The sequence below is a fragment of the Amblyomma maculatum genome, chromosome 1, assembly GCF_055883805.1.
Source record: "Amblyomma maculatum isolate TAMU_Amacu chromosome 1, ASM5588380v1, whole genome shotgun sequence".
Taxonomy (NCBI): Eukaryota; Metazoa; Arthropoda; class Arachnida; order Ixodida; family Ixodidae; genus Amblyomma; species Amblyomma maculatum.
In genome coordinates this window covers 261,848,764-261,871,913 of record NC_139344.1, presented here as the reverse complement: position 1 = coordinate 261,871,913, position 23,150 = coordinate 261,848,764, and the positions used below count along the sequence as shown (strand labels likewise).

Sequence of the window (23,150 nt, the reverse complement as noted above, 5' to 3'; positions counted from 1 at the left end):
AGGTGTCCACAGAAACAAGTGGGACAGATACTGCGCCTTTCCCTTCCTGTGAACCTATTATTATTATTATTATTATTATTATTATTATTATTATTATTATTATTATTATTGCGTTTCGATGGAGGCGAAACGTAGAGGTGTCCGTGTGCTGCGCGATGTCAGTGCACGTTAAAGATCCCTAGGTGGTCGAAATTACTCCGGAGCCCTCCACTACGGCACATCTTTCTCTCTCGCTTTCCGTTTGCATATTGCCAATTCGCTCTCTGGTGAAATTCAGACATTTAATCGTTCTTTTCAAAGCTGCCAAGTATATCCTACCAATCAATTTATTTGACACTTACGAACTCATTTACAACAATTCAGCAAGATTTGTCACCAATAACAGTTACTCTCAAAAGCGTGTACTAATTACGGGAAATGAATCAGTATTTTTCTGCGTGTCAGTTGGAATGAGCTTTCAACATCTTTGATTATCTTTAAGCGTGAACAAAATTCCTATTTTATGGTCGTTCCTCAATTTGCTGGTAATATTTCTTAACGTTGGTTATTGTGGTCCTGCTTACCTTATTTTTGTTCAGACACCCGGATATTTTTTTTTCTCCTCTCACTGTCACCTGCTGCTGTTTTTTTGTTTGCATAGGAATTCATCCGATACAACCTTCGTGTTCAGGGACCTCGTTCTGTATATTCTCTGATGTACTGTTTATATCTCCGAATAAAAAGAATAAAAATTTTCTTTCACTCCCCTCTTCCCCCATTCCCTTACGGCGCGGTTCTGGTGTCCACATAAAACATGTGGCAGATACTGCGCCGTTCCTTTCCTCCAAACCAATTAACATAGCTCACGGTTCCGGTTAATGAAGATGCCCGATTGCGCGCGCGAGTGTGTCTGCGAGAGAATCGGGACGTAGCTGACTGACGTGTGGACTGCGTCAGCGGCGCCTTTTGGACTGGAGCAAGCAGCAGCATGCACACTCAGGCGCGCGGACGCAAGCGTGCACATTGCCTTCTTCCTTTTTTCTCTACCTTGTTTTCCGGCACACGCCACGGAATGATTCCTCCTTTGTCAGCTTCATTTCATGCGCACGAGCCCTTGCGTCAGCTCTACTGGACCAGTGGGCTAGTCTGTTGTCTTTGCTTTGCTGTCGTATACATGCCAATTAAATAACTCGCGGTACACACATTACATCGGAACCTTCCTTTTTCAAGACGATGCTCATCAGGCCATTCTTCAATACAGAAACAGAAAAGATACACATGTAGTATACCGTTCTTGAACGTCATCTATATGCATACGCAACATGCGGCTTGGTGATGATCGCTAATTTGGCCACATGTCGTGAATTTACCGTTGTTACGTTTGCTTTGAATGCTGCTACCGCGTATGAGTGTTACCCACTCTTTATGTTTACGTTTTGGGAACGGTTACGAGAGCATTATGCTACGAGGAATGTAATGGCACGGGCTTTGATCTCTTCGACCTGCATGCTCCACTTGCGGAATACGTATACGCACAATGTGCTGTGCGCGACGCTACCGATGTGGCACGTCGCTGCTGACTACTTTGCCCTAGTGATTTTTTTTTTTTTTTTTACACTCTTGCAGAACAAATACACCATCTGCTGCAGGGGCAGAGGCTAAAGGCTGCCGCGCCTGACGAAATCCTCCCTCCCTCTGCAGTCGACAGAAGCGCAGTCATATTACCGCATAATAAGAAATTAATGCAATAAATTAAAAAAAAGTGTGTAAGCAAAACAACAGAATAAAAAAATTGACACTATACGAAACTACAGCAATATAGGCACGACGGAAATCAAATTTCCTTCAGTAATCATCATCATCATCACAGCGCCCGTCCTGTTTGTTCTTGACCTCCGTCCTAGTCTTAAGCGCTGTTTATTCACCATGTCACCATACCAACTCGCCCAGATGTCTCTTCTATTACTATCATCATCAGCCTGACTATACCCCCTGCAGGGCGAAGGCCTCTCCCATATTCCTCCAATTATTAACCCGGTCCTGTGCTAGCTGCATCCACTTGACTCCGGCGAACTTCTTAACCTCATCCACCCATCAAATTACCTGCCACACACTGTTACGAATTTCTGCCCTTGGAATCCAGTTTGTTACCCTAAGCGACCATCGGTTATCCTCTCTTCGTATCACATGTCCTGCCCATGTCCATTTCTTCTTCTTAATTTCCACAAGAATGTCGGTAACTTGAGTTATTTATCTGACCCACTCTGCACGCTTCTTATCTCTTAATGTTACCCCTACCATTTTTCGTTCCATAGCCCTCTTCAGTACAATTAAACAATGCATTGCTAGACACTTTAAACACTATGAAGATTATATACACATGAATAAGATTCAAGACAAAAACAGAATAAACGCCAAGATACAATACAAGGACATCTTCAGCGGACACAAGACCAAGGTATAGTATTCGATCCCCGTGCAGAACGCCGGATATTATTGACATTTTTAATGTGCTTTTTGAACCTGCCTATACTAGATTCAAAATTTATTGCATCTTCTAATTTATTAAGAATACAACCTTTTGGTATGCGACTGCTTGTTTTGCATAGTTCGTTCTTGTTTTTGGCGTCCGTCTTTTAATACGTCGGAATGGATAAACAGAATTTTCTTCCCTGTCGCAGATGTACAGCTTTCGGAGTTTTATGAACTGTAGTAGTTTGTAGTAGTAAAGCTTGTCGGCCCTCAACGTTCTCAGTTCCCCCACTTTTATATACCGGAGTGACTCTTGCTATCTTTAATTTTTGTGAAAACACTGCTGTGGATAGCATAAGGTTTGTAATGTAGTCCAAACGATCGGATATCACGGTACAGAATTCAGCTCAATCGGGCCAATGGCATCAATTCCAGAAACGGCACTATTTTTCAGCTCGTTTTTAGATAGCTCTAAATCACGGGGAATTGTTGGATGCACATAAATAGACTCACGTCACGGTGCTACGACCGATACTGACTGATCTGCAATGTTCAATGTTGTACAATTGTTTGAGCCAGCTTTTATAAAATGCATGTACATAGTGTTGGCGTGCGCGCCACCGCGCACACAATTGCCATCAGTTGTGATTTCCATAATGTTTGAACTGCTATTTGTTCCTCCAGTGAGCGTATTTATTACATCCCACACCTTTCGAGGCTCCTCCCATATGCTTTAGTATTTAGTATGACAATATTCTTCTTTAGCTTTCTTCAGACCGGATTCCAGTGTGTTCCAGCTTTTTTTTTTTTTTAGATCTTCTTTTAAAGTATTATTTTTTTATATATAAACTAACTAGACGGGTCGAGGAGGCAGGCCCCAATTCATTCTTCATGCCTCTTAAAACAACTCAAATGGAAGTGGACCAAGGCAGAAAAGGGCACACTCGGCGCTGAGGTGATCAGTTCAATGTTTTCATGATATGCGTTTCAAGGCGTTGCAGCCGAGCGGACCCCCTGATAACGACGAAGCCAGCGTGAGGTGTGAAGAGCGGAGCGACAGCGTTTTATCGCCATGGAAATTTTTTTGCTGGAGTTAAATCGTTTGCCTTGCTAAATATTTGAACATCACTTGCTCTACAATTCCAGTGTCAATCACCCGTGTGGGTTCCACTTTTTGAAGAGCGGAGCGACAGCGTTTTATCGCCATGGAAAATTTTTTGCCGGAATTAAATCGTTTGCCTTGCTAAATATTTGAACATCACTTGTTCTACAATTCCAGTGTCAATCACCCGTGTGTGTTCCACTTTTTGAAGAGCGGAGCGACAGCGTTTTATCGCCATGGAAAATTTTTTGCTGGAATTAAATCGTTTGCCTTGCTAAATATTTGAACATCACTTGTTCTACAATTCCAGTGTCAATCACCCGTGTGTGTTCCACTTTTTGAAGAGCGGAGCGACAGCGTTTTATCGCCATGGAAAATTTTTTGCTGGAATTAAATCGTTTGCCTTGCTAAATATTTCAACATCACTTGTTCTACAATTCCAGTGTCAATCACCCGTGTGTGTTACCACTTTTTGTTTTATATTTCTTTTATTTCCCTTTTTGTTTCCTTTCCTCTACCCCTCAAATCAACTTTTTTTTTTTTTTTATTACATGAAAGTACACTTCAAAAAATTTCTTTGCTACCCAATTCTTGGCTGATCCCCCTCTGTGGGTGTGTGCCATATGTTATTTGGACAACAACAACAACAACAACAACGACAGCGTCCAAGAATTAGGTGAGCGTGTGGTTGCCAGCACCAGGGTGTTATAGGTATACGTACTTGTTGAAGAATTTCGAAAGGCCGGATGGGAGAACAATTTACACCCGTGCCGCCATCAACAGTTTACGTTTGAAAGCAACAATATTTGCGACCTCATTTAGGATATCTAGCGGTTCGTTCGCTTTTCTTCACCGACAAAATGCCTGTCATGCGAACGAGTCCGACTACTTAGGCGTGAAGCATCGTTGTGCTGAATGGGCGAAATGCGCATTCGAAAACCGGGAAAAGCTCCTCGCTCAGAGCATGCGTTCCGCATTCTTTCCCTCCGCGCGTGATTCGGAGACCATTGCTTCACGCACTAAGTGCGCCGAATGATGATAAGGAGATACGTCGTCCAACGGGATGAATGGTGCGGGCGCACGTGGATCCAATGCAATTCTGCGCGAAAGTAGCGCGCGTCTTCCGACATTCGAAGCATCATCACGCGGCAACTGGCCGCCATCGTCGGTCTGCTCCTGTTATTTATTATTCCCGCTTCCAGACAATCGTTTTGTTTCCGCAGCGCGTGTCCATTATGTCTTCAGTGTACCTCGTGCAGTGTTGCTGGCGCAGCCTTTTATTATGCGGGCACGGCGAGCGTGGAATGTGGCTGGTTTTCCCAGCACCGAACGGCTGATAGCGCCACGACTCTACACATTCTGGGTCGCCGCCGCCACAATGAACTGCTGCTCACTTGCAAAGCAACAGCGGTCGTGAACGGAGGAAAAACCCAGACGGCAATGGAAAAGTGGCTAACCTCTCCCCTGCTGTCAGTCAGCTCGGGTACTGGCACTAAAACGTTTTCACTCCCTCAGAAGAGAACGAAGTTACAGAAACGGGAAATGCACGGCGCTGCCGCTATTTTCTGCGTCGCTTTATGTCTGGGGCGAACGACTTCGTGTGCTTGTGCTGTTTCGCTCCTTTGAAATCACACATCGATCGGGTTCGGTGCCAAGCAGATACCAGTCCTTACTCTTTTGTGTCTTTTTTTTTTTTTTATCTCCCTTTTCTTGATCTCCAGTCTCGTACTTATAAGGATTGCAATGTGTACCATTTCCGGTCTCTTCGGCGTGTGAATAGAAAGAGGCGGGAAGAAGCGTAGCAGGGCTCCACAACTTACCCTTGCGGAGGGGAATACCCACCTCTGCCCCGCGTTACGCGAGAGCCGAATGCAAGAACAAATTTACAACAAATTGTCATCGCACGCCGGGCACCCTTACCAATGCGACGCCCCGCCGACACACAGACGGCGAACAAAGACGTGACGGGAATAGCACACGCATAGCTCGAACATTGATCATTTGAAAGGCGCGACAACGTGAACCGCATGCCATTGGTAGCCCGACGATTGAGTTCACGACGCTTCCAGAGCGCATCTGTGCATGCGGCGTTCGTGAGCGGAACACGTCGGTGGCCCTCACGGCCCAGATGCTACGTGCTGTTTGAATTAACGAGGAGGAGGGTTTCGGAAAAAGGTGGGGCAAGAAAAGGGCACTTGCAAGAAGAAACCATTCGGATCTTTGGTCGGCGGCACTGGTCTGTTCCTTGGTGACGGCTCCTTCCTTCCACGCGTTCCCGTCAAAATTATATTACGAACACTGTTGCTCGACAATACGGCGAGTGGCGGCACTGAGAGGCTCGAAGGACGCTAGTAATGAATTCCACCTTTGGAAGCATGGCGCGTTCTATATCAGGCAGAGGTAGCTAACATGTGTCTAGCGCTACGCGGTGCTGTTTATTTTTGCGGCTGGAACTGTAATACCTCGCGCGCGCAGACAAAAGAAGCACTTCCTCTCCGAGGGCGGACGCAGCCAACGATATACAATCGCCTTTTTGCCCACTGTCGGTGCCGCTCATTAGCGCATCGTACGGACCAAAACGCGTGGTTTCGTTGCATGACCTTACGTATGTGGGCAGCGGAACTTGACGACCATCACGCGAGGTTTAGCGGACAATTGCATAGCACCGTCGTACGGCACGCACGCTGAACACGGCAACTGCGACCGAACGGCAAGATGTGGTCTGGCAAGCGCGGCACCACTAGCACCAGCAACGCGTTACCGTATTGGCCGCGTGGCTGTCCGTCCCTGCTAAAACTCTTTATTGTTTCACGAATTAACCCAATGCGAATATACAGACTGTCAGCATGGAGCTGGACGATTCAAATTCAACCCAAACGCGTAACACAGACCAAGGACCACGCCACACACTGACCGCGGTAGAAGTTTCATAGAGAACAGCAACGGCCGGTCCACCCTGTCGAAGTATCGGCAACAGAAAACCGGCTAATATTACTTCCTCTGTTGCCTATGGAATGTACACTGTCGGTTTCTTGTGCAAATAACACTCGTGAATCCACGTTTATGACGATACACCAATGAACTTTTCCCAATAATACATCCCCGCTGCACCCTGTTCTTCCTTGAACTGCGCAAAAAAAAAATAAAAAATAAAATAAATAAATAAATAAATAAATAAATAAATAAATAAATAAATAAATAAATAAATAAATAAATAAATAAATAAATAAATAAAAAAATAGAAAATAAAAAATAAACCATACGCAAAACGGTTTATATGAATCGAGAGGCGAGTTTCGTGGAGGCAGTTTTCGAGCCCTCTGAGACGTCCAGAGGGCGGAGCGAGACATTTAGAGATTGTGGCGGAACCGATATCGAAAGGTGAGGCGCCGGTTCTGTTATTCGTCGCTTATCGATAACAGGCAAAAACAATGGGCTGTCGTGCACCGAAAGGTCTTGATATATCGATGAAGCGTTACGAAAGGAAATCATCCCCGATCGTGCAACTTACATTGCGCGCACACCGTCGTAAAGAATGTTGCCGCTTGTAATTGCGCGACGCGCAATGAACGTGTGTGAATATTAGGACAGTGTGCAAGCCGATAATTTTGACACGGGGCATGCGACTAGGCAAACGTTGGACTTCAACGCTAATGCCACGGCCTTGCGAGGGACGCCGACACTGCGACAAAGCTGGTAATTTTGGTTATGGTCTTTCCCTCTCGCTCTTGCCTTCCCGCAAGGAGATTGTCCAAGCTCCTATGCGATCGCACATCGTGCGGCGAACTTTTAATGCCTACACATCGCTAGCCAGAACCCACTCTCTCTGGACGCTTGGTTCGAGAGCCCCGACTTGGCCGCCGGAGCCGGGAAAACCCTCCTCCGTGTATCCGCCGCAACCACGCAAGGTGCACTCCCGTCTCGTGTTGCGAATTAACGTTAAGCAGCGCTCCACCAGATGCAAGTGGGGGAGCTGTGAGGTCCGAAAATGCCTTCCTGCCGACAAGCAGTAAAAGGAACATTTTTCTGTGCTAGTGAAAGGAAGGCGTTCAGTGACAGCAACGCTAGAAACGGGGACAGTATAGTATGGTGCAGTCAAGCGACCACACAGGCTACTGCCGTGGATTTGGAGGAGGAAATACGGAAAATACTGTACACATCCCCACGGAAACAATCGTAGCACAGAACAAATTAAAGGAAAAGAGGAAAAAAGCATTGGCGACCCCGTTTCCCCCGTGGACATAATTTTAAAAACGAGGAACTGTATAGGAACCCCCTTGTTAGACAAAAAGTAAAACAAAAAATGCACTATGCAAAGGACTCCCTTCGTGCAGGGCCTTGCAATGAGACCAGCGCGGCGACATAGCGGCTTTGGCGTTCCACATGCCCTACCAAGGACGAGGCTTCGAATCCCGGCCGCACTTCGACGAGATGCCCGTGTGTTGTGCGATGTCAGTGCAGGCCAAATAACCCTAAGTGGTTTAGATTAAAAGGGAATCCTCCACTAGGGTATCCCTAGCAGCCCATATGTCGCCTCGGGACACAGCCCTACTATTCCCTGCAAATGCTGCCCATAAATGTACCCCTGGCTGGGAGCTAATCGGCTAAAGCGTGCATTCTTGGGCCCTGCTTCTGAAGTCATTCGACTCAGGCTTCTGAGAGAATATCTGAATCGCGATCCTAGTAGGCTGACAACTGATAGCGCGCTCCCATCTTGGGTCATCTTCGGTCGACCGGGTCTCGCCTTTATCGGAAGAGGCTGGCAAGTGGCCTTTTTCACTCGCGAAACTATTCACACGACACATCGGTGGCAACCCCTGCTACATTCACTGTCCACAGAGCGCGTCACAAACACGCACATGGACACGGAGAAGAAACCAAACACGTATCGTGAGCGAGATATACATCTCGGAGGCGTTCACACACGGTTGCGCCGCGCTGAAGTGTAGCGCTGTTGCTACGGGCAGTAGGAAAGTTTCTGCTGCACCCGAAAAGAGGGGCGACTTTGATAAGGTGGGCTATCTCATTCCCCCTTCCGTATCTGCACGACTGAACAAAATGACTGTGCACACAAGCAAAACAGCACCAAAAACTCCACTTGGCGAACAAGAGTGGATCACACACTCGGTGACATCAGCTAGCCCATGATGACATTGTTCCGTCGCGATGCGCAAAAAAAAAAAAAAAGGAAAGTAAAAGAAACACTACCAGACATGCGGAGTCATGTCCGAGAGTGCCCATTTCGGAAAAGGTCACGAGACAAGCACCCGACGCGTAGTGCGAAAAACATGCTCGCGAAAAAATAAATAATAATAAAGAAAGCCTACAGCTAGTGACGTATCTCGAGGCGACAACTACTTTCGGGCGGCTGGAAAAACAGCCTATGACTGAAGGAGTAAGGTTCATCATGTCTGCAAAGCCTGGCGGAATAACGTTTTCCCCGAAAAAAACACACTCCCAAGGTGCTTTGAAACCTCGAATTTCTTGACCACTATTATATGCCTATATTTTGCATCCTCCACAGTTTCCTCCCTGACTTTTCCTAAATAATTCAATTTCATATCCAAGTTTTCTTAATTTACGTCCGACCTCCTGGTTCCTTTCTCCTTAGCGGAGAAGCACTTGGCGGTGCAAGCCAAGGGTCGAGCGTGGGACCAAGCCATAAGCCTACTGAGTAAGGTTTTGGTTTGGTTTATTACATTTAATGTCCTAAGCGACACATATGATATGAGAAACTCTAGTAAGGGGGGGGGGGGGGGGAGGCTTCAGAAATTTTGACACCTGGGCAATGTTTCTAATTTTCGTTACCCAAGGAGCAACACATTAACCATGCATGCGGCCGTCATCCGAATGCAGATCGGATAACGGTAAGATAATATACAGGGGCGGCAAGCACTGCATTCTTCTATCTCTGGTATCTGCGCCGAGTTCGCGGTTACTGGCGCTTACCGGAAGGCCGCTCTCCCACGAGCACTACAAACTGTGGCAGAGTTCAGGCCTGATTCCAGGGCTCCCTTTTATCCGCTTGCCCCAAATTGTTAACCACTGTGTTTGTTCGCCACAGGTCAGTGGGCGCAGCGCTGGCGAATGAGGCCTGCGCAATGAGAGAGTCTCAGACGAACTGCTTGCTGTCTTCCCATGGCGCATCAAAGTAGCCGCCATTGGCCACTTGTGGCAGGGAGGTCGGAACAGTTCCGATGTACGCGCAAGTCCAACCGATTCTAGTTTTCCCCTCCTACCCTCACGGCTATCGTGCTATCTTGACTGCTCTATCTGTAGCTTATTGGCAAAATGCAAAGCATAGCAGGCAGCGTTAATGATGACCTGAAATATGAGCATGCTGCATTGCGGATCCACAGCTTGACCTCAGTGCTGATAGGGTCAATTTTTGGATGCGGCCGAGGAGAGCTCTGCTGAGAAATAGCCAACCCTCAGTGACAGCGCTACAGTCTACAGAAGATGAACGTTTAATTCCATTGCTAATGTCGCGCGTTAAAGAAAAGTGAAGGCCACGAGTTTTCACTACGTACCACGGGGCGCAGACAACCCGCCGACCTAGTTTAACCAGGTAACACCGCTTTCTTTTCACTTCAAACGCGTTCTTCGTTCCCGCTGAAAGATGCACGCAATGCGCGGTGCATTTCTCGTCTCTCTGAAACATAGAGGAGAATGTACGCCCAGACGTGTCCGGGATCGGCAAGAACGCCCTTGGGGTGTTAGACAATGTCCTCGCGAATTTCCTTTTGGAAGTGGCAGAAGCTCACACGACCGGAGTAGTGTCGTCGACGTTAAAAGCGACTTTCTCCTTGACAGTTACCGCTGCTTTTGTATCACTTTACCTGTTGCTGTGTTCGATGCGGCATAATATACGCTGCCAAATATGGCTCAGGAAAAACATACTGGCCCCCAGATTCCCCTTCATACCTCCACGCCTTTCACGCTGTCCGCCGCGAAGGAATTCTCCGGCCCCGGAGATAGGATTTGCACTTGGGTTTTCGTGCCGCGAAGTTTCTCAATCTCGTCCTTGAGCCGATGTCCCCCGCGCCTCCGAGGTGCAGACACCAATAAACTCAAAAAGGCAGACCGGGGCAGATAAGAGACTTGGAAACAAATACACAGCCAGAAAGCAGCGCGGCCTTTTGCGGCCGGCAGACCCTCTACATCGATAAATGCCTTGGGCGCCTTCCAACGCCGAGCTCCGGCCAAACTCGGCAGTGCACTCGGGAACGCGAAGCGCCAACAGTTTTTTTTTTACGAATCTCCGAACGTAACAAGCGGGGCAGCGGCATGCCGGTCGGCGCGCCACTACAGTGAGTGAGGAGGTGCGACCGAAAAGCAGAACCTGCGACAACGTAGTACGCGCCTCTCGCTCGCTGAGAGACCTGCGAGACAAGCAGGAATTCGCCGCCGGCGAGAAGCGCCCGTTTCGGGTTCGGTGAATGAACCCGTCAGTGACAGGCCGGTAGCCGGGCGTCGTTCGCGCTAGCATTGCTTTCCTTTGCGGCGATGTTCCGCTGGTCAAGGTCGGCTCGGTTGGCATAGAAGCGCAACACAGCGTCCGCATCCCTAGCCGGCGACGGGGGGAGCGAGCGTGAGGCTCCCGTCTACCTGTACGCACATCCTTCCGCCGTGGTCGGCGTCCTTTGTATACCCTCGCTCTGTCACAACCTCCCTCATTTCGTACCGAAATCGTGTTGGCTGTAAACAGATTAGCGCGTTTCGTAGGGGCGTCACGGCATCCGTGTACGATGGCGCAGCTCTTCAGGAAACCGCAAGCGAGCTACACGCCGTAAGTACACAGCTCGCGAATAACAAGTGTACTCAACGACCCTGGAGCTCTATAACTTAAAATCGCGGAAAGGCAGGTACCACCGAGACAGGTACCCTCGCCGACGGGCGGCCGCGTTCGGATCACGCCGGTCCAAACACGTTCACCTGTGGCACGCCGGGAAGCACGCGCGCGCATGCCGTGAACACGCCGGCCGAGCACTCACCTCTCCTTGGTGATGAAAGTGAAATGGGTCGGCAGCGAGGGCAGCTGGTCGCACATGACGCGCCGCAGTTCGTCCGCACTGATGGCACTGCTCTCAAGCACCACGGCTCCCAGCACCGTGGGCTGGCACTTGGTCGAGGCCGGCAGCACATCGCTGAAGTACTGAATCCCGACCACGACTCGAATGTCGGGGAACTTCTCGCCGCTCATGCTCGTTGAACCCGACGGGCCGCTGTCACATGCCAGCCGCGCGCTCTGGTAAACGTGCGAGAGAGGAAGCGTGTCAGGGCGATGCATTCAACCCCGCGCTCGTTTCGATTGAATCATTCGGTCTCCGTTCGAGTCGCGAGCAGCCGACGCCGACAAACTCTCCCGGATGAAGACAGACGTCAGTGAGAGCGCCTCCGCCACCTCCGCCGCCACGGGCGGCCGCTGATCGGGCCGCCCCCGGCGGCCGGTGAGGGAAGCTCCTGCCTTCTCCCCTCCTCCGGCGGCGCGCGCTGCTCGCGGATGTATCGGCCGCCGCGCGTGAACCTGAGATTGTGAGATCGAAGAGACTTCGCTTCCTCGTCACGACTCTGCATTATGTGCTGATTCTAAGCCTTATGCGTGCTGTCTGTCATTGTCACAAGGGCTTCGTGACAGTGCCCATCAACCGCAATGTCAACTGTAGCCATCTAACACAAAATAATAATAAAAAAAAAATAATTAAACGTTGCTGCAAGCTATCACTAACAGTCGTTTGTTTCGACTTCCTATGATGCTTATTATTTGTCTGTTTTAATGAGCAGACTGCGCGCTCCTATGCTATAATATGCAGCCAATCTATACGCTTGGCTTGGCTCTAAGGGCCATCTCCGCCTTCACTTAGACCCTAAGTTCTGCGCACGCACCTTCGCTAATGCTTCGGTCCTTTCGCCTAAAAAAAAAAAAAAAAAAAAAAAAAAAAAAAAAAGAGAAAGAAAAAAAAGAGAAAGAAAGAAAAATAGTTCAGGCACTAGCACACGCACGAACGTAGATATGTACCGGTTTACCGGATGCCCCCTACGCCCGCGCAGCGTCCACACCTTGTCTCACTCCCGGCATTGCTCGCGTGCAGGGGGCGTCCTGGAAACTGGTATACGTCCATCCCATTAGGTCTCCTTAATCTAGTCGATAAAGGCAGAACTGTGATGTGATTGGGAGCAAGCCAGAGGCACGATTTTCACATCAACCTTGTTATGGGATAATGTCCACATTTCTCAGGAGTTCATTGCTTAGCAAGATATTCGTACCAATTTCTTGTTACCAGGTTAAATAATAATAATATAAACATAATCAAGTACCAGGGCTCTGTGCACAGCAGCAATTATACCGACTGCAAATAAATACTCGCAACCTGCGCTGATCAACCAATGAAATTCGCTGTCTTGGTGTGGTTGCTGGCTGCACGGAGGTTTACGCACAAGCGGAACGAGAGGTTACGCATTCCCTGCCAAATTCCAGTTGTTTGCAGTCGGAGGCAGGTTTTCAAGGCCACTTCGCATGTGCGTCGCTGAAATGCGAGCAGCACAGCTGTGCCCCTTTGGAAGCAAGGTACAAAAAAAAACAAAAAAAAAAACCTGCCAACGCTAGACAGCGTGTCAGAATGTGGCATTATACCTGAAATAGGGTGGCCGCTATTTGCACGCGATTTTTTTTTTTTTTGTCAACTATATGATGCATTTTGAAGAGTACGTTTTTCTTGCTTAAGCTAATAGCAAGTGGGTCATTGCCATAGTTAAATGGTCAGTGAAACAGAATCCGATCAGGTTTTATTAAACTTTAAAAGGGCTGTGGTTAGGCTCACTGATTCCCCGTGAAGTTTTGCGTCTGGTTGACAAAATGTGAGTGTCAAGACTCCGTCCTGAAAGCGAAACATTGAAGACAGTCAGTGCTACATCTTTTGCCATTCAAAATAATAATAAAAAAGAAAGAAACGCGGACCTTAAGTAAAAAAGAACATTTGAAGGGCGGAGGGCTAAAAGGGGAGGTGAGGTGTCCTAATCTGTGCTGTAATTTGTTACATTCCGCGAGCAAACGTAAAAAAGCGGTCATCTATTTCGCGTTTGTTTCTGCATTATGAAATTTTCAAACTATCTCTCGAAGTGTGCTGCGAATGAGACCGGTGGCTATTCTGAGGTCCTGAGCTTTTCCTCTCTTCAAGACCTCCTCCTCATGCAGAGCAGGGAGCGCGACTGAGCTCGACTGCCAGGGTGCGCAGTTTGCGCTTGGCGCGACAGTTGCCGTCCTCTTCCTAACTGCCTTCTCCCTCCCTCTACACCAGCCGCGGTCTTGGGATACCTTTCTATACTGGTCGTGGTCGAAAGACGCAGCCTCAAAGAGCAGATCGGTACCATTCGTAATACACTGATTGCTTCCTATGTCAGGTGCTTCTCGGTCTGCATCGAATACGCGCAGAATGACCTGCGTCTACGTTGCACTTTTTCTATTTGATAAATAAATAAATAAATAAATAAATAAATAAATAAATAAATAAATAAATAAATAAATAAATAAATAAATAAATAAATAAATAAATAAATAAATAACCGATAGTCGTATTCCTTTCCGCCGTGCCTGTGTAAGCGTTCTTTCAAAGTGCCAGAGAAAATACTGATTACGTGCGGACTTTCAGATAGATTGCGGAGAGACGTTTTCTCCGTATGAAATGGCTAGGATCTCGCTGACTTCCGAAAACCTATAGCGTACCTCCACGGCGTCCGTACTTCGTTCATTTTCTTCCTTGGCGGAGCTTTACGCCCATTCAGGCTGTGGGGGTATGCATGTCAAGGTCAGCTATCATCGTCATCATCATCATCAGCCTGATTATACCCACTGCAGGGTGAAGGCCTCCCATATTTCTCCAATTAACCCGGTCCTGTGCTAGCTGCATCCACTTGACCCCTGCGAACTTCTTAACCTCATCAGCCCACCTAACTTTCTGCCGCCCCCTGCTACGCTTTCCTTCCCTTGGAATCCAGTTTATTACCCTAAGCGACCATCGGTCAACTATATTCGCGGTTAATAACCGTATTCCAAAACTGAATTTGGGGAAATTGGATCGTCCTTTACTTTCTTCCTTCAGTTTAAAAGAAAAATTCCAACTGATAGGTGTAGCCTGCGTTCACAATAAAGAGAATGCTCCTTTGTTGTTGTCTTGCTTCTCGTACAACATTTACATCGCTTGTGTTCGTTGTATCTTGTCCACTATCGGCGCCACCTACTTGAGTGGAAATCATCAGCGTTAACGAGAAAATAAAATAACGATTTTCCTTTGAATTCATTACGGTTCCGATGGTGGTCAGCTTAGTTCCTGTAGCTTAGTAAACGTGCTTCTTCTCCAAATCATAGCGTGAGTCAGAAAAAAACGGCAGAACAAAATAACCATTTAGGAGCGAGCCAGAATTTAAAGATGTGAACAAATTGAATGGTTTTGTATGAGACAAAGGGCAGGACATGTAGTGCGAAGAGAGGATAACCGATGGTCGCTTAGGGTAACAAACTGGATTCCAAGGGAAGGAAAGCGTAGCAGAGGGCGGCCGAAAGTTAGATGGGCGGATGAGGTTAAGAAGTTCGCAGGGGTCAAGTGGATGCAGCTAGCACAGAACCGGGTTAATTGGAGAAATATGGGAGAGGCCTTCGCCCTGCAGTGGGTATAGTCAGGCTGATGATGATGATGATGTATGAGACTGATTCATGGTGCAAAAAAAAAAAGAGAGAGAGAGAGAGAAACTGTGAATGTCCCGTATAAACACGGGGCAGATCTAATTAGGTTTAATTTTGTTTAACCCGTATTCTGAACGTTTTTTGAAACCGTATTGAGTTTCCGCAAGGATTCCCGCGGTTAAATATCGTCAACTGCTGCGTATACCTATAAGTTATTCGCTTCAAAGACCTGCTGATGCCAGTTATAGAGGTAAAGTGAATGAAAAAGGGCTTTATCTCTTCAACAACAGCAATCCTCACTACTAGCACGGCTTTCGAAAGCTTGTCAGTGGAGCACATGCTGGTCTTACAGCGAGATGAGATGTGGGCGAAGATCTTTCCGTACTCACTCAGGCCTATATATAGGTGTGTGCTGCTCGCACCCCTTTAGTGAGAGTTGAAAAACTTCTTCAGAAACGTTCAGTTCACGCATCTCTGCAGCTTCAGCCGTTTTAGGCTTCAATACACCCCGTGAGAATAGCGCGTTAGTGCACAATTTTTTCAGTATTTCCTGCCTGGAGCCCTAATCAATAGGTGTAGAGCTCTGTAACGGAAATTTCCTGGTACGAAAACAGATCGTCAAGCACATGAAGGCAATGCAGATAACTCAACCTGACGCAATCACTATGCATTAAAATAGCTTTCAGGACTATATATACGGGGTGTAACTAAAGATCCCGCCACCAGTTGTTAAAAATAGGCTTTTTGAGTTTGCAGGATGACGTCTGGGACATATATGAGCGTTGGCGGACGTGAGAAAACGGGTGAATAATGATGACTATATATAGTAGCCTGTTCAACTAATGTTTAATAGCTACTTTATATTTTTACAGTTAGGCACCCGGGGCAATTTTGTACAAGAAACCATTATGCATTTTCTATTTTATCTGGCATGGCATCAGAGTGATGGAATCAGACGAAAGCAGCGACAGATCACTGACAGAAATCGAGATGTCAACGATAACATTTGCCACTCGAAATGGCTCATTACAGGCCCAGATATACAGCCAGTGAGGAGGTCCAGTCGACTGTGAGCCAGTGGCCCGGTTTCTCCCCACTAACACACGAGAGCCACGGCTGTCGCCAGACAACGGTGACCGAAGCCAGAGGACTAAATGGATCCGAAATAGAAAATAGGATAGTGCATCTTTCTATAACGCGGCTTCTGGTTGCAAGTATAGACTTGTAGCAGGCCTCGCCTCTTGTAAAAGCCACACCAAATTTTGGAACTGCGAAAATGCGGTTATCCGCAGTGCAGTGGTTCCACAAATTTTGGCCACCTCATGTCAACAGACGTGCGCGCGCTAAGCGCCGTGGAGTCGCATTAATTGATATGGCCGTTGCTTCGAGTGAGCCAAAGACGCGTGCTTCTTTACAACGCGCGTCTTTTGACGCGAGGGGCTAAAATTAATTGAGCCATACTGCTCAGGGTGACCGTGTTTTTATGTTCTGAAAACCAGTATCGGGGGGGGGGGGGGGGGGGTAGCACCAACGGCCCCTAGAAATATATCGTCATCTTCATCATCATCAGCCTGACTATACCCACTGCAGGGCGAAGGCCTCTCCCATATTCCTCCAATTAACCCGGTCCTGTGCTAGCTGCATCCACTTGACCCCTGCGAACTTATTAACCTTATCCGCCCACCTAATTTTCTGTCGCCCCCTGCTACGCTTTCCTTCCCTTGTAATCCAGTTTGTTACCCTAAGCGACCATCGGTTATCCTCTCTTCGCACTACATGTCCTGCCCATGTCCATTTCTTCTTCTTGATTTCCACTAGAATGTTAGTAACTTGAGTTATTTCTCTCACCCACTCTGCACGCTTCCTATCTCTTAATGTTACCCTACCATTTTTCGTTCCATAGCCCTCTGCGTTGTCCTACACTTAAGTACACCCTCTTAGTTAGAAATGCATAATTGTGATTAACTGCCTGTCACATGTAAAAAGGTTATCAGAAATTAGTTAAGTAGCTTACTAGTGAACATGATTCGCATGTTTTCTGACGTCCGCCGACACTGACATCACTATTTCGCTGAACCTATCTTTACACCTCTAAAATGTCGACTTTTAAATATTAGTCGTGGGCTTTCCTGTAACGTCCAGTAATAGGAGTAACTCCAGCACGTTTGATGTGGCACGTCCTTGGATAAAGTCATACCAAAAACATTTGGACAAATTTGGGGAAACAGTTTTCGAACGTAGTTTTTTACATATTGCATTATTGCGCCGTAACAATCAATACATTTGCAGAATCTCCCTAGCCGCTCTTATAGTTTCTTTATCTACTTAAAAACGCTCCGCATTGTTTCCCACAAAGCTGGACTTGACAAAAAAAAAAAAAAAAAAAAAAAAGGTCCCAGGGCAAGCTTCTTTTGACAAAATGAGTTCAAATATTTTGCTTTCTGCCCGCTGATGAGGGCAACGTCGATTGAGACATGTCAACTCTCTGCACTGCTAAACGCCCTAAATTCATTTCTTAAAAAAAAAAAAAAAAGATCAAGTAAGAAGAGCAGGTAGTGATCTGCCGCTAAATTATTAGAACAGTAACATGGTATCTATCAAAATTATGCTTCACTGAGGAGACAAACGTTGACAACTGTATTCCAGCGAATAACAAGCGAAAACAAGCCATCACTATTTACGTCAAACTCTCGTGAAAACGCGCGTGCCTTCACTTTGCCCCCATGATCCTTTGAGGCGATTCCTCTAATATTATTTCCTGAGCTTAGCAAATAGCACTGACCGGAAGTGGGTTTCCAAGCACTCGCAGGGTCATCGTCCTCTCACGCCAAGTCTGAGCTCGTCTAGTACTCCAGTAAGCCGCACCTTCACACTGCTGAATTCCGTCTGGACTCTTAGATGCAACCTCCGTATCGCTGCCTTGATTGGCTTTTTGGTCCGACGACCTTTTCCTACTGGATCTCTCGGTCGCCAAGCTTTACCTCAGGGCGATAGGGGTTGACAGGTTTCCCCGCATCAGTCTCGAAATCGTGCGAGGGAGCTTAGGCGCACAGGCTTTTTATGCTGAGCTCTTAGGGACGCTAGAATTGCACCTTCCATGTCAAATAGCATGGCGAGAGAGGCTTCAGACCGTAAGTACCATTATAATCTGGAGCATGGATGTTCCTTACCACAGCCGCTCACAACACACCCGATAAGAGCGGTGCCTAAGTATAGCTGAGGCCACCACTCCTACTCGAACCGTTTAACCTGAAATGGCAACGGCGGCTCATGCCCACATCCGTTAATAGCGCCCTCCACTCGCGTTGAGTGAAAGGCACTTTCGCAATCGACGACTCTCGGCGGCCTGCGCACGTCGGCGGAGGGGAACCATCCACCGCACAGCAGCAGGGACACAGGAAAGGGGCGGGATGCCTGCGCTGGGCGGCCCTTATCAATGAGACGCGGCCCTTTGATCGAAGGACGTGTGTCGTCATCGAATGCTACGTCACTGACACGTCACGCGACGCAGGCGGATAAGAAGAACGGAACACAACCTTCTCTCCCTGATGCCCTTTCTTGAGAGATAGGCGCTCGCAGAACGCGAATCTTCTTCCGGCGAGAGTTAACACTCCTAAGGCAAGTCGTTTGGAGCTGTTGCAACGCGCTGGCGATTACCGTCAAGTGAGATATGCGCTTGCCTCTCCGTTTCTGATATTTTTTTTTTTTCGGGGAACATTCTTCTCGAGTGTAATATTGCGTGTTGTTTCACTGCAACTTTTGGAGGACTTGGAGATGGCTGGGAGGTAGGTGAACACTGTTACAAGGGTACAGAAAAGGAGGAAAAGAGAAGTATATGATACATATCTGACCTGCGATTTCCAGAACTGGCTCCTGTTTGCGCGCGCGCACGCGCACGCACGCACGCGCACGCACGTGCGCACACACACACACACACACACACACACACACACACACACACACACACACACACACACACACACACACACACACACACACACACACACACACACACACACACACACACACACACACACACACACACACACACACACACACACACACACACACACACACACACACACACACACACACACACACACACACACACACACACACACACACACACACACACACACACACACACACACACACACACACACACACACACACACACAACAGTTTGTTAGAGTCACAGGTCATTGTGCAATAATGCATGCAATCAACATATTGCTTTACTGTTAATTTTCAGCACTCAATTTGTAATTAGCATACGCGCACATGGTGGTCACAGTCCAGCATTCAACCGCAATCAACACTGAATGTATATAGCCGTGGGCGCGTTCACTTAACTGAATAGCGTGCGTCATTTTTACGAGGGTGCCCATATTACTCGCCGAGGCTGCATTTCGGGGTAATACGCTGGGCTATAGTCAAAAACACATGCAGCGTTCCGCTAAGCTCTCACGAATGCAATATTGGACTGAGAGCACACCTACGTGCCGATAAAAGGAAATGTCACCCTATTAATTGCCGGAATTTAGGCGATTAATCGGTAAATTATTGAGTTTTTCTCGTCACAAAAATGGTATTTCAAAAGAATACAATTCCTCATTTTTATTACGAGGAGATCATCCTTTTGGTGAAGGAAATGAACAGCTTGCGACGATGCTGCCTTTGTTATATATTCTTTTGCATAGTTTTCATTTCATCAGGGACCGAAAAGGCGATGTATTCCATTGCATGCATGTTTCTACCTCCACATGTCTTGTCGTCCTAAGCTGCCGTTGTGGGCTTGCGGTTCTCATCGATACAACTCTTGGCATGATGGTACTTAACGAATGAAAGAGGCAGGTTAATTCAGCACTGCCCCGGGGACTGCTTAGTTTTTAGATTTTGCTTAGATTTTGCTTAGATTTTGCTCCGAATTAGGCATAACCGGCAATGTTTAGGCATCAAATAAAGTTATGAATACGAGGAAGCGCGATACTGGGTTCTTTGGATGCATGTATACAGCAATGGTGTTGACGTAAAGCCGCCAACTAAAATACCTTTGATTCGAATAATAAGGTGCCGCCGCAGTTCTCCATTGGATAAATCAAAATCGAGTGTTGATTGATAAAAATGAATAACATAGGGCCTACAGTGCTGTCTGATTTTCCCCTGTCAATGCACCACTTAGCCCCTGACCCTCAGTCTCCAGCGGCTGCAGAGCAAATGACCAAGCTGGCTATCTGACAACTGAGGGTGGTAAAAACTGCATCCGGATGGGTCTCCATTAGAAACTGAACCTGACGCGACGATTAACGTTACAACCATATCCAGTGAAGCTAGCGTCGAGTGCTGTTCGTGTGACCAAGGAGAGCAACGATAAAGTCTGCAGTGTTATCGAGATGGTGGCAGTAAACGTAATTAGGCTTACTAGAATGTACGAGTTAATGGCAGGGGCCTATACACCTACATCTAATCATCACGGCGATACGGTCGACTGGCTTTATGAAGACGTTTAATCGGAACTGAGCAAGGCGGCATCATTGCATGCGGACACCAAATAATCTTCTCGTCAATACGCGCCGCATATGATTAAAAAAAAAAACTTTTTTTTTTTTTTTTTCTGGAGTCGAACAGCGTTTTCAATGCCTATATAGTGGTGTCGCCTTAACCAACATCGCTACATATGATTTCTGATTCATCTAGCCATAGCGGAAGGATCGAAATGACCATTCAGCTCCTGCATTTATTTCCTGCGAAATAAAACATGATTCTGAAAAGCCTTCGTAGACAATGTCACAAATTGCGCTGATGCCTTGCGTAGCATGGCGTTATGTATCAAGGTCTAAGCTTGTCATGTACAGGTGCTTGCCGACGGCCAGAAAAACATACATAAAAAATTTGAGGTGGATAGCAAAAGCGTTTAAGGAAGAAACTGACGAAACGCCTGCTTGAACGCCGGAACGGAAGAATTCCAGGGAGCTTTTCCCGATGAGATGGACTTAGACGCAACGCTTTCAGGCATTGAAATAATTCAATATGTAGACAGATGGCAGTTTGAGTCTGCCAGGCCAGTTCATTTAATTAAAAATAAAGAACTGTTTCGCAAGACCCGTAAGTTAAAAGGCGCAGATCTGTCTGCCATTGACGACTGTAATCTATTGATGCCCGAAAGCGAAAATATCTATGGGAATATGCAAAAGCCAGGAGAGATGGCCTTTCTTGTGACAAACTATATATTGGAAGCATTTCCCGTAGGAGGCAGACCCGCATGACGTGATGTGGCTCCCGGTATGAAAGAGCACTGAACAAAGGTAGAAGGGGGGGGGGGGGGGGGGGGGAGCCTCGGTTTGCAGGTCTAGCCAACGTTTCGACAAGTGGACTTGTCTTCGCCTGACACAGACGAAGACAAGTCCACTTGTCGAAACACTGGCTTGACCTGCGAACTGAGGCTTCCCTCCCTCCTAGCCTTGTTCAGTGCTCTTTCACACTGTGTAACCATCTTCCTCTCGTTCTACCTGGGACGTGGCTTAAGTAAGAGAGTGCGATGACTGGACGAGAGAAAGAAGTGTCACACACAGGTCATCGCTTTCTATCATCTGGACTTAATTCACGCTGTTTCACTCTCTCCGTCGTGTACCAGATAGCCCCAATAAGACAAACCTTTAATAGCCTTAATACTGCTTATCTTGCCTTAAACTGCCGCAGGTTAGAACTCACAGGACAGTGATTGGTATGCAATGCGAACGTTCCAACATTAGCTTTGGGGCGTAAACAAAGAGCTTTTCTCAAATATGACGTGCTGCGCAGGACGGAGCGCTCGCGCAACGCTCGCAGCCAATAACTCATAATTAATCGAGTTATCATACTGTCCTTGTCATTTGCTTTCGTCGTGAAACATTTGTTGGAGATGCCGATGTTTCCCTCATTACAGTACTGGGGCGTCGACAACTTCTGTTACTTAGCCGCCGCCTGGTTCGGCCCGAGCCCGACCAGACAATGAAGGCACTACAAAAAGACAATTAGAGCGACTTACCAGACGACGACACACTAATTCCGCCAAAGCCGCCCGGCGCAACCGCTCCACGAGCATTGGAGTTCGGCTCTTGGCGACCGCGGCACATGAAGCTCTGAGCTAAACGTTTGTCAGGTCATTGTATTCACTGCTTTCATTCTCTTCTAACCATTCCTGATGATCCCCACCATCACGTAATCTTTCAGATTTCATGTGATATATCGGTACGGTTGCTCGATGTTCCCAGATGCTACGTAGACAGCAGCCGCGCCTGCTTTGCGGACGCCGCTGTTGTAATGCGAAAGCAATTCTTGGCTGAGGAGTGGCGTGGACAGAACCAGTCATAAGAGCCTGCCGCCAGAGCGTCCCCACACGAAGTGACAAGGAGAAAAAATAATCGCAACACCGCCAGGAATCGAACCACCATCCGAACAGATCAGCTTCCTTGGCCCAGATACCAGATCATGCTCTAAACACAAATAAGCCTATAAGGAAGTAAAAAGGGAGTAGCATGTCCTCTAGCCCACTCCCTTGTAGGGACACGAGATTTTCTCCAAGCCCTCGCGATACTTTGGTAAGAGAAACCCATTCCCTTCTCAAATAATATTTATTTCTAGTAATTAGCAATGGGGAATGGGGTTTTTAACCACGGCACCAGAAGTTTTTACGCTAGCTATTAAAGGACACGAAAACCTCATTTAAAATCTTCGTAATTGTTTTAAATTCGCATATTCAGATGTGAGAATTGGCTGCCATATATCTTGTGAGGAAAATGTGTCCCAGGGGTCGGGCATCATTCCCTGACTTCAATGGGGAGTGCGCTAAAGGATAAGCTACTCCCTTTTATTATGGGCTTATTTGTGTTGTTATTAAGTATTTTATTAGGTATTTTTATTAAGAAAATATACTCT

General features: G+C 47.2%; 1 protein-coding gene across 1 annotated transcript in view; it reads right to left on the bottom strand.

Moving 5' to 3' along the window:
• Positions 1-11,929, bottom strand: part of LOC146206391 (uncharacterized) — an 80,254-nt gene extending 68,325 nt beyond the window's left edge. The window contains exon 1 of the mRNA XM_084591059.1: positions 11,548-11,929. Within this exon, the coding sequence (XP_084447185.1) occupies positions 11,548-11,843 (296 nt within the window). The 5' untranslated portion in view covers positions 11,844-11,929. The remainder of the gene's footprint in view (positions 1-11,547) is intronic.
• Positions 11,930-23,150: the final 11,221 nt, after the last annotated feature.